Below are 13,170 nucleotides of genomic sequence, written 5' to 3' on the forward strand. Positions count from 1 at the left end.
CGGGTGACCATTAGGGAACCCCCAAACGCTCTAGGGTAGATTTTGAGCTTTGGAAAGAGAGGGTCTGCCACACATCAAGGTCCATGCCTTCAGCTGCTATACTAATCAGAGCGGTCCCAACCCATATGGTCCCTTGTGCAGATGGTGAGCCCACAGGAAGGAAGACCTATGTAGTTTGTTTGGGCTAAGTCCTGCCAGACACTACTGCACTGCCCCCCAGGACCCAACCAATGAGCCCCTTCCTAAGACTTGGTTTCAGTGCAAAGGGTAGGGGGACCTCTGCAGGGAGGCTGCCTTCCTCAGAGACAGGGAGAAATGTTCTTTCATCTGGGAGGGGGATAATAAACAACAGCAAACCAAGGTGGGATGGACATTTGCTTAGAATACATCTTGGACACCTGCCTGGGGAGGTTCTCTATTTTGGGTATCTCCAACTGAGTGCTATAGTTTCCATTAACGCATTACGATTGATAAATAGCTTTACGGCTCAACAAAAGTCACCTTTCCTGTTTTTTGACCTGTTTTGATCATGTTCTGGGACTCTGGAAAGCACCTAAAGATAACTTCTGTTGTAACACATGCTATATAAAATTGAATTGAAAATTGAATTGAACCTACCAAAAAGTGAGCAGTGGCTTCTGTCAACAAGATGCAATCAGTGTTCTAGTAAGAAATTAAATTGGCCTTTACCCCTAAATTGTGGTAGTGTCCATGCATTTAGGCTGGGTGACTTTTATAATCAAGTCTCATATAATTTCTTTTATCTGATGACTGTTCCACCCAAATCAGTTTTTGTGTCTGAACTGCAGAATTGAAGCTCCTTTGCATTCGGGTGGTTGTATTGCTTTGCCTCTCTTTGCCTACAAACAGATCTGATGTCTGATTTTGTCCTGACTGCTGCCGTTCCCTTCACGGTGTGTTAATATTCAGTGACCAAGTCATGTTCTCATGTTTGCATGCAGTGGTTTTCTTCTGGTTTTCTTCTCAATAAAAAAATGCAAAAGCAAATATGCTTTTTAGTTATTTAACCCATAATCATAGCTCAAGTTATCAAACTATTATATCTCCTGACACAACACTTGTGTAGTTACACCCTTCTCACTTAACACTCATGGAGCTGTTGAACTTCCGTCAAGATAGCTTAGCAGCCCTTTGATTAAATGGAAAGACCGAGTCTAGCAAGACATCTGTCAGGAAATCAGAGTGAAGATTACCCAGCCTCATCTCACGCAGACTCAGAGCAACAAATGATGCAATTAAGACCAAAGTAATAATGCCTCTTGGCTTTAGTCTCTTTCCTCATGAAACCTTTTGTCAGAGTTTTTGTCAGGCCACAACTTTTAAGCAGTATGTTACATATTTGGGAATACACCAAAAGTAAGCATTGTTTTACAACGTTTGTCAAGTCATAAAGCTGTTGTTTGCTGTTTCATAAAAGTTAATGAGTAAGGTGTTGGATGCAACCATTTCTGTGAGATTTTTGGTTCGTCTTCCATGTTCTTCTCCTTTTTGATGTGTTTTGCGATCATGTCTCAAACATATTTAAGTCGAGGAACTGTGAGAGCCTTGGCAAAGCCTTCAGCCTGAACACTGTCACAGTACCTTTGCTATTTTCATCTTCAACTTCCATGCAGACAATGTGATGCCTGCCTCTCAAATCTGTTCATGTACCATAAAATTCACTTGACGGCAACACAAAGTATGATGTGTCCACCCTCGTGCTCAACTTGTGTAATTCAGCTTCATCAGTCTCCAAGGACTGATTCCAAGATGCATCAGTCGTGTTTAGATTCCTGGTGAGGATAGATGACAGATTTTCTTCTGATGATGTATTTATGTAGTTGTGGCTCTACAGTAGAACAGTGCTTCACCACTCCAGCATCTGATCTTTTTTTTAAAATCTCTTATTGCCAAACATGGGTTTTGATTTTCTTTTCTGCAAATCTTTCATGGATTTCAGATTTTTCTAAATTGTCCACACCTGAACTTGTCCTTCACTGCTCCCCATTTAATTCCATATAACTAACAAACACCACTCCATACTGATATTAATGTATTCATAAATCTGAGGTGTAGTAGGACAGAGATGGCATGAAAGGGTGGAGGAAAATAGAGGAGAGGGTTACAGGAGCAAAATTTTATTCTGTTCTGAGGGAACGCAGCGAACAAGACTCAGAGAGAGAATCTATCTCTGGAAACTTCAAGTCCATAAACCCCAAATAGGTTTCATTATGGATTTTGGTATAGTTTCAAGTCCCTTGTGTACCAGAGATGAACAAAAGGGAGGTCTCTGGCACAAAGACCAGAACAAGGATAGACCGGGTAGTTCTGGCTGGAGTTGAGGAAAAAAGTTTAGATTCATTTGAATGACATTGGAGGATTAATAACTGCATCTCTTGTTGAGGTTGATGGTGGTTATATTATCGAGGTACGTGAGGAGGTATAAAAGATAATAACAAGAGGATATGTCTTGGTTCTTCTTTTCTGTTTTAACCGCTGAGGTAGGAAATTTGTTGTGGCAGTGATTAGAACAATCAAGGGATGGAAAAAGGTGTCAAGGGTGTGTGTGGGAGGGTTAGGGGTGTTGGAGGGATTTTTCACTTGTGAAGAACTGAGTTTTTAGGTATTGTCTACTTTTTTTTCGTAAGAAAATGAGCGAGGATTGTCACAACCTCAGCTTTATGGCACACGGAAATCAATGTCACTGTGAATGGAATAGGTGATGGCAGGCAGTGATGTGAGGTGCTAACTTGTAAGGAATGATGTTGAAGGTGTGTTTGAGGAGACAGAGGGACAGGACTTCCCACTGAAACATCTTTTGGCTACAGGGCAGTAAAAAAGGACCGGAAAATCCAAATAATGGATTCTTAGGTTTACTTTCTTTGCAAACAGTAAACCCCGGATGTCTAAATTTTTTCATGTCAGTTTATTTTTATTTTTAGTATATTTAAGCATTAAATAAAACAAGCAAAAGTGTATATTGTACTAAAAATGTTTATAAATCTTTTTCCCAGCAAACATGTTGGTTGTGCAAGAGGATCAGGTTGTTCTGCTTTTTCTTTTTTTATTTCAAATGTCTCCACACATGCTCAATGCCCTTTTGTGCAATATTCTACAAGTACTTTTATTCATCAATGCCGTCATCCCAGTAGTTTAATTAGCATTTGCCAACGGGGCTCTGCTACAGCCTCATATAGCCTCATATAACAATCCCATAGCCTGATTTTTGGGCCTGATAACAGTCTCGATGGTCCCTTTTCGTCTTTGGTCCAAATTGTCTGGTGTACATTCCTTGAAAAAACTAAAAAGATTTCAGATTAATTGATCTTATCAATTGCGTGATGGTCTATCCCAGATGCCTCCAAGTTCTGAGACATACAGTAGATGCTGATGCTGCCTCTATATAAAGTTAATACAGGCCTAAAGCTTCTTTTCCTTCTCTCTCTTTTTTTGTGACCTCCATGTAGCAGAGTATTTGAGATAGGATTACCTGGGGAATCCTTTGCTCATGTGATAAAGATATCCACTGGGAGTTTATCTGATAGCTCAACTGTTTGGAGGTGTCTGTGTACATCTCTTTGACTGTTATTGTAAAAATAATACTGTAATTTTGCGTGTTTAAATAAATGATTTAACACACAATTCGAGGAAGTCATGGAATGGATAGGGGGAAGTAGTTTTATTTAAGTATATAAAAGAATATCATGTGTAATCTTCCTCTCATTTTGTGCTTTGTGAGGGTTAACGAATCCTCTACTCACTTCAGTTGTCATAAAGTCAGACATTTCTACCAGATGTGTTCAAACATTTTTCATACATTTTTTTAACTTGTCTATAAGGTGTAAGATCTGTAAAGAGTGACAAAAAAAATTAAGAAAAAAAAGGAGACCAATTTACAGCAGTCACAGTTTCATGTTGACATGTAGCATTGTACTGTCCTGTTAATGTCAAGTATAACAGCCTGTATGTGGCTCTTTTGAAGTTACGAAAAAAATAAATTCTACATATCCCTAAATCAAACGTATCAGTTGTGTCATCTAACGTAGCTACACCTCAGAGCCTTTGAACCTAAATTTAACTGAAACAACACCCGTCTATACCTGACACAACTGACACACCCTCCCACTGGGAGGGTTTGGAGCGTAAGAAAGTCTCTGTTTGCGGAAATATTCAAGAGCTTCATGCGCCCGGCCAGGATTCTGGATGCAGCATGCAACTAAAATAAATTCACTGCTAGTCCTAGTGTTTCAGTGAAATGCACACCTTACAAAGCTATTTCAAGGCTGTCTCTACAAACACACCAAATAACAAATAAACTGCATAAATTGTAATGGTAACGTTGAACCTCTGTGTTGTCCATTTACCACACCATTGTGATGATGAGTATTGACTGAAAAAATATCAGTATGAGAGTTAGTGATGGTCCCAATCTGCCCTTGTCCAGAGAACTTCAATCACTCAATTTCTCTGAGCAGTATGCTTCCAATCCGAGCTAACAGCTGGCCTGGCATTTAGAACACATGGGGATTAGGGGGTTGATTTATTTAGAGGCTCAATCCAGAGTGAGACCACAGAACCACTTATGATGCCATGTTCACCACTCTGCTGCCTTTTTAAAAGATATTTTCACTCCTTATGTATAATACTTTTCTGAACATACAGCTGTAGAGGTTATTTCTGAATGTATTCATTCCTGTCATTGTAAACCACATATCTAGTACCTATCCATCTACCTTTCCCTCTTTCTATGTATACAATTTAAAAGTCAAAGTTTAGTGGCTTTCAGAAATGTAGGCCATACCAGTGGTATATATTTCTGCATTTAATTTGATTCATCTGGTACGCTATTTTTTTGTTTGTAGTGTTTTTAACTACTGCTGGATTAACTATAATCTCTTGGCTCTGAATATTTTATATCTTGCCCTGTCTGTCGTGCCATCATAAGCTCAGCTGAATGTCATATGCTCTCACTCTGACACAGGAATTCCAGCTATGCAGCTGCTTATGACAATATGGGTGTGTGTGGATAGTGCAGGTGTGTGTTTAAGTGCTTTGGAAGCACGCATGAAAGAGGAATCTGTGAACTCAAGATTTGCCACAGTCTATCGTCTCTCATTGGTCAGCACTGGGGACTGATTTGCATGTGGAGGGAGTGTCCTGAGCCGGCACTGGGATGAATGACTTGTTCAAGTCAGATGGCAAAAGGCATAGCACTCAGCAGAGGTCTGCGCAGTACAAAACTCAAAATGCCTGGGTTACTTAAGCTGCTGCTGTTCCTGCTCTAAGTGGAAGGTGCTGGACGAGGGCATAAACATGTCCAACAGCAGACACCCCAGCCTTAGCAAAAGAGGGAAAACATGGGTAAGTTTTCTGATCATTTATTCTCCATAGATAGAAATCATTATGATGCTTCAAGTGGATTTGATTTTACTGTAAAAACTTTTATATTATAAAGACCAGGACTCGAGTAGGGCCTCCTTCATCTTTACTTTGTAATTCTGTTTTTTAAACTTTATACAATTTAATCTAATTCATCAACAGATTTAGATACATTTCTATAACTCATAATTAGATTGAGTTACCATTTGTTCATCTTAAAACACTGGTATGTAACAAGGTCTGTAACTCACAATAAAGCAAAGTGTAAGGTTTAATACTCACCAAATGTAATCAATGAATGCTTCATTTTACAAGCCTCACTCTTGTAATAAACTAAATATATTTAATTATCTTGCATTACAGGGATTCTGCATCCTCTTACTATACACCACCCCCCTTTCCTGTTTGGCAAATTTCAGTCAAGCAAAAGAGCTCATCTATAAGATAAAGGAGGGATTACCCAAAGGGACTTTTATAGGGGCTATTGGAGTAGACCTACATTTAAATTTCACAGTTGAGCCCCCCTTTGTTTTCAGTCTCACACAAAAGAAGGTCAGTGGTCAGTATGTGAAGCTAAATAATACCACCGGGGAGCTCTACACATCTGCTAAAGAGATTGACAGGGAGACTCTCTGCCACGATGGCTCTGAGAGACAAGGTTGCATCCTCTCTCTGGATGTGTTTGTGTTGCCTCAGCAATACTTTCAGCTCGTCAAAGTTAAGATCGTAATAGAGGATGTGAATGACAACAGGCCAAAGTTTCCCACGGATAAGATTGTTATGTTCATCCCAGAAAACACACCAATCAATGCTCGCTACCCAGTGGAGCAGTCTGCAGTCGATCCAGACTTGGGTGTCCATGGAGTACAGACCTACTGGCTAGTTAATGATTTTGGTGTGTTCGCATTGGATGTTGAGGAGAATGAGGGAGGAGAGCTGACACCCTTCCTCATTGTGACAGAAGATTTGGACAGAGAGACGCAGGATGAATATATCACAGATATCATTGCTGAGGATGGAGGGACCCCTCCACTTCTTGGTGCAGCTACTTTAAAAATTGTCATCACGGATGTAAATGATAACTGCCCTCAATTCACGGAGTCACAAATTAATGTCACAGTGCGCGGGAATACTACCAAAGGGGCACATTTGGGACGTCTCCATGCTTTTGACCCGGACCTTGGTTCTAATGCTCAGATCAGCTATGCTTACAGTGAACGTGTGCCAACAAACACCAAGAGTTTGTTCCATTTGGACAAAACCACAGGAGTGATCAAGCTAGCTGGGAGAATAGACACTAGCACAGCCACATTTTACAAACTCACTGTTTTGGCACATGGACCTGGCTGTATCCCTGCTGTTGCTGCTGTTACCATCCATATTATCAAAGTGTTTACTGGACCACCTGCAGTCATACCTCGGTACATTGCATCAGAAAAGGATGGAGTGGTGACAATAAAGGAGTCTGAGCCAGTTTTCTCTCCAATTGCTTTTTTTACTGTCAAAAACATTGATGTGAACCAAAGGGTGGACTGCCATTTGGAAGGGTTTGGTCCTTTCAGGCTTGTGCCCTATCAGCTGTTCAAGAATGAATACCTACTAGAAACTACAGAGCCCTTGGACTACGAGAAAACACAGGATTATGAGCTAATAGTTGTTGCTAATAATTCTCGAGGCCTTGTCATCAAGACTTTCCTCAAAATACAGGTTTTGGATGATAATGACAACGCACCAGTGTTTCAGCAACCTCTGGTGGAAATATCAATTGAGGAAAACAACCCACCCAACACCTTTTTAACCCAGCTCCAAGCCACAGACCAGGACAGTGAAGGTCGAGGAGAAGTCATTTACCTCCTTGGAGGTGATGCCCCTTTTGAGATTTTTGTTGTGGATCGTGTTACGGGCGTACTGACTGTTGCCACATCTCTTGATCGTGAGGAAAAAGAGAAATACCGGTTCATCGTGAGAGCATTGGATCAGGGGACACCCCGGAGGGAGTCCATTGCAACCATAGTGGTGACTGTGCTAGATCGCAATGACAACTGTCCACGTTTTATCAATAAGGACTTCACTTTCTTTGTGCCTGAGAACTTCCCTGGGTATGGTGAGATTGGTGTCCTCTCTGTCATGGATGCTGATGCCGGAGAAAATGGCTGGGTGGCTCTATCCATCCTCAACGGGAGTGACATCTTCATAATAGATACAGGCCGAGGGGCACTGAGGGCGAGGACATCATTGGACCGTGAGCAACAAGGGACCTACCATCTGTGGATTGAAGCTGTTGATGGAGGGGAGCCTGCACTCTCCTCTGTTACTATGGTGACCGTTCTATTGCTGGATGTAAATGATAACCCACCTATTGTCCTCTTCCCTCAGTCCAATCAGTCATACATGCTGGTGCTACCCAACACAGTACCTGGAACATCAATCACTGAGGTGTATGCAGTGGATAAAGATACAGGCATGAATGCCGTGATTGCCTATAGTATCATTAAGAGGAAGGGCGGTGAACCAGGGTCATTTGACATCGACCCAGAAACAGGAAATATCACACTAAAGAGGGAGCTCAGCAACAGGGGGCTCTACAGCCTCCTGGTGAAGGTCAGCGATCACGGCCAACCTGAACCACTTTACGCAACAGTCATGGTTAACTTCTTTGTCAATGAAACAGTGAGTAATGAAAGTTACATCCAAAGTCTGCTGACCAGAGAGGCGGACATAGAGGTGGAGGAGAAGCCCTGGTACGTTGGGCAGATGACAGATGGGCCTGAGAGGTATGAGCTGTTCCCCTGTCGGCCTGTCCTCATTGCTCTTTCAGTGACTTGTCTGGGTCTCTTCTTTATGGTTGTCACACTGACATCCTACATATGCTGGAAGAAGTTTAAAAAGATCAGAAAAAAAAGATCAGACGTGGAAATACCTTTGAAGATAAAAACAGACTCAGGGCACCATGTGAACAGAAAGCTCAGGCAGGTCTCAAACATCTGATATTCAGTTGTCCGCACATCCAAAACCACAAATGTTTACATGAATGTTTACAAATATGACAGCTCTAACACAAAGTTGCTCTTGCTTTTGTCATGTGATTATTATTGCAGCAATATATCTATGATTGTGATTTTGCTCTATATGTTTGCATCATTTGAAAAGGCATGAAATGCATTCTCTGGTTTTCTTTTTCATATTTCAAATGTGATGTGTCAGAAAAGTATTTGCATCATAATAAAACTAGCATTGTTAAAAGGAAATAAGAGCAACCAATTAAATGTTACTAAGGTATTTTATATGTAAATAGTGTACAAAGTGTTTTGCAACTTTATATATAACTTTATATATAAATGACAACAGATACATGGCCCCACGGTAACTTAGTTGGAGAAAGTACAATTTCTTTACAGCAAATGTCACCATTTCAAATATTGTTGGAAAGGGGAAGATGTAGAAATTATTTATTTTTCACAACATGTACACATAAATTAATAATACATTTCCTGGCTGAACATTACAGTAATTGCTTTCATGGGATATGGTACTGAAAAAGTACTGTGAATGCTGAGTTTCACCATCTAGTATTGAAATAAAGAGCAGAGCAATTTTTTCCAAAGCTTTCAGCTGTGCTTCATTTGGCTCGTGAGTTTTGGACAGGGACGTGCCTCTTGTCATGTAACGAATAATAAGAAACATGGTGAGTGATTAGATTCAAAGCTCCAGCAAAATCCAATCAGAGCATCTTGAATTTCTTCCTTCTTTTGTTTTGTTTTAGGTTCTTGTCCTTTAGTTGTTTTTTTTTTTTTTTTAGATGTTTCATCTAAATTCTTGTCATGTCCAAGAGCCATCTAAATAACTGCTGTACAATGAACCTTCGAGGGCTAAAAGATAAAAGTAGTCAATGATAATATATATGTAAACTCTTTGAATGCCATCTCAGGAGAAGAAAGAGTCAGTGAAGTTCATCCAGTTTAACAAATGGAACTGTGGCCAGATGTGTTTCTCGTATATTTGTTTGAACATACTTCACTATAATTTGTACAATTATGCCACTCTCCATATGTCTGTGAAAAGTGTTTGTGAAAGAATATTGGATTAACTATTAAAGATCATTTATTTTTCTAGTACATTGGATTTTATTCCATTTTCTTTTTTCCAAATTTTTTTAATGTGTTTGTGTGAGAGACCTTTTGCCATATTTTAATCAGCGTTTAAGGTTATGTATCCATCAATCTTAGGTTCATTGGCAGTCTTCCTAATGCACAAACTTTCAGGAAACAGCTAAATTCCCTGATCTTCTGGTTCTGGTTGAGATTTCTTCATACTGGTATAAGCCTATGCTGTGGTTTATGATGAATTTACAAACATCCCAAAAGCTTTTTTCTCATCTGTAACTCAAATTATTTGTTCAAGCATGTAAATATGAATAAGTCTGAGGGAAACTATAAATACTGACTGGAAAACTTAAAGTAGTTACAACAACCCTAGATCTATTTTTAAACAGTGAGGAGTATAAACTTTCATTAGGGACCAAAACAATGTGAATTGAAGCAATTTTGAGTCAGGAGTGTGGGGCATGGTGGTGCAGCTGGTAGTGCAGCCGTCTCACAGCAAGCAGGTCCTGGGTTCGATTCCCGCCGGGGACACTGTGGGTGCTGAAGTGCGTGTTAGTTCCCCCATGACTTCAGCACCCACACCCTGGGTGGGGTTGGTGAAAGGGCCTTTCTGTGTGGAGTTTGCATGTTCTCCCCGTGTTCCCTTGGGTAGCTAATGTGAGCTACTCTCACAAACACATGCACACAGTCCTGGGCTATACATGCCCCCTCTGGCCGACCAGGGTGCCAGATGGGGGAAAAAAATGGAATGAAATCATTTTAGTCCCTAGTGAAGGTCCTAAACATGTGATAAGTGACTTTGGGTTGTTTGACTCCAGACTGCTTTTTTTAATGTAGCGAAAAAAATCTCAAAACTGTATGACTTGATAGTGAAATTGACTACATTTTAAATTCTCTTCTTTATATGAGATTAACTCTGGTAAATAAATGTGATGTCGACAAGGTGCAAGTGGTGTGAAACAGTCAACAGCTGAATTTCTGTGTTGGTGTTGTCATCACCTGCATACTGCAGGTCATATCTGGCATGCTATCACCCAGAGTAACACTTCAAAGGAAAAACAGTGCACTGCGGCTGCTCTTGTCTGGAAGGTGAAGCACATACATTTTTCTCACCCTACTTTGGTTGCACTTGGAATCACTGCACTCCCAGTACCACTACAAAGTTGTAAAACATGAGCCAGGAAATTGTGAAAGTACTTCTCAAACTTTTCCTTGCAACACAAATACTCCTCTGCAAAAGCTGCTGTTTCTTTCTGCTGTGCTCTTTTTTGTTTGCTTGCTGTGAACGTTATTTAGACCCATAGGCTTAAGGAGTCTTTTGTTCTTAATAACAGTATGCACACTCCCAAGTGAGAACTGAAACCTGTCTGGGTTTGGCTCCTACAAAACAGCAGGCATTCAAACAAATCTCTACACGCAATGGGTTTTTACTCATGTAGCTTCCCCATTGATCTCCTTGAGTTTTTCGGAGAGAAGCATGTCATGCATGCTCAGAGCACATCAGGAGGTATGAGCTCAGTGTAATCCTTAGTAATCACTTCTGGCCAAACAGTGCATTACACAAATAGGTTGATAGATGATATGCTGCTTGCACATAACAGATATGCACAAATGGCGGATAATAATGAAAAGGACAAAAAAGTATCCAACAGTAAAACAAAATATATGTGAATAAAGTGATGTGAAATACATTTATTATCCATCATGTGATAACATGAACATTGTTGTTTGTTTATAATATACAACTCATATTTCTTAAATGAGCAGTCAGCCAAGTTTTATTGTTATCATCTTTAACATTTGTTAAATATCAGATGTAATGGTGAAAGTATAGTGAATAAATAAGTAAAGCTAATTAATATACTATCTTTAACATCTTTCACTGGTAAAAAATCATAACATACATCAGCTACGTATAAAATACAGTTTCAGAATGAAATAATAAACTATAACTTCAAAAACCATGTAAAAAGATTATCATAAGTTAAAATATATATAAAACAGACAGAAAACTGAATAATAGAAATAAATATAACCATATCAATCAAAAAAAGTCCCCTCTGACTTTTGAAATGCCTGTCAGGGTCAATCACGGCCTCGGGCTACATGACCTGAGGCCTCTACAATGAGAATATTGCTTTAACAAAACTGAAATTTATTGAGGTACTTGACCATGCAAAGCTTTGAAACTTATCACCAAAAATTTTAACTGACTCCAAAAGTGATTTGGTAACCATCCATCCAGTATGTCCATGTGGGCCCCACCTGGATTAAAAGTCGACTGCTTGACTACAGAATGGGCTTAAAATTGTTTGACTTCTGTATTATGGGCCCCACAAGCCTGTGAAAAACAAATATGCAGTGCACATGAGGAACACAAGCATATTTACTGGGGATGTAGGAAAACACAGGCAATTTCTGGGGGTCCCGTGTAGTTTCAGTCACATATGGCCCATATTAGAAAATTAACCAGTTGATACCTTAAAAAAAAGGTAAAACATGGTTAGGGCCACAGTGGAACTTGTGGTTGGTTAATGAAGCAGGTATACAACTAAACTCATGTAAGAGTTTCCATTTGTTCTAGTTAAGATCCTCATTGCAGCATCTGAGGTCAGTTGAGGAAGACAGTCTGATGTACCATCTCTTTTGTTAATATATATTTTTACAGGGATTTACAGTCATTTAAAAGAGTATAAATAGTGTGCACTGCAAAGCCTCGTTTCCAAGAAAGTAAAAAAGCCTTCTTTCAAGAAGATTCTTCTTACTTTTTGTCTCGTGTCTAGTTGAGAAGGTTTTTCTTACTTCATACGTAGAGCTATTTTTTCTTAGAAAAAAATACCTTTTGACTAGATTAAGGAATGTTAGGCTTATTTCTAGAGGTGCTGTTTTTCTGGTGTGAATAATAATGAAGAATATTTTGTGAATTAGAATAAGGTCTAAGACAGAACCCTGAGGGACCCCATTAGACAGACCTGTAGTCTCTGAAATGAATTGATTTGTAGAAACTCTTAATTTCTGTCAGAGACAGAAACTAAAATTTCTGTCAGAGACGTAAAATGAAAATCATTCTAAAACAGTTCCTACAAATGCTAGTAAGTCATGGATCATATTTAAGCAGGTGCTGTGGTTTTGGTTTTGCAAAAATGATCATTTTACTCTTTATCTACCACTAAAAGCTTCAGCTAAATAGTCCTGAAGTTGAGCCTTCAGAAAGGTTTTTGAATATTTAAAGATTAAACCATAATGGGGGAAAATATCTATAAACCTCTCGTGATTGATGGGGCATGATTTGAATGTTGCTCACCCTTGGAAAATCAGGTGCTACATTATATGTCAAAATCAAATTTCTTCATTTATCATAGAGGGTTCAAACTCCATCATGGCGCTAATGATGCTTTCCATACCTGTCTTCAGTAACAGTTTGTTGCCAAGTGACACATAATTAGGGATGGTGTCTGGACAATTTTACATTTGTTTTTTGCACTGTGCAAACATTTACAGCAGGTGATTAATTGCAGTAATAACAATGAAGTCTGATTTCGCTGTATCACATTTCCATTTCACCAGCGCCGATTTTTTCTAATCAGCGGTTTTTCCTCATCACCTCAGTACAGGAAACACTGATACAAGCCCTTTCAGTTTATCACAGTGCTCACATGCAAAATTAAACAATGGTTCTTGTTAATAA

At 39.5% G+C, this 13,170-nt stretch overlaps 1 protein-coding gene across 1 annotated transcript; it reads left to right on the plus strand.

Moving 5' to 3' along the window:
- The first annotated feature begins 5,209 nt into the window (after positions 1–5,209).
- LOC133420215 (protocadherin-20) lies at positions 5,210–9,366 on the plus strand. The gene is made up of 2 exons (XM_061709829.1): positions 5,210–5,361; positions 5,743–9,366. The coding sequence occupies exons 1-2, from the start codon at positions 5,314–5,316 to the stop codon at positions 8,365–8,367; spliced, it is 2,673 nt and encodes an 890-aa protein (XP_061565813.1). The 5' UTR covers positions 5,210–5,313; the 3' UTR covers positions 8,368–9,366.
- Positions 9,367–13,170: the final 3,804 nt, after the last annotated feature.

Source organism: Cololabis saira, chromosome 2 (genome assembly GCF_033807715.1).
Source record: "Cololabis saira isolate AMF1-May2022 chromosome 2, fColSai1.1, whole genome shotgun sequence".
NCBI lineage: Eukaryota > Metazoa > Chordata > Actinopteri > Beloniformes > Belonidae > Cololabis > Cololabis saira.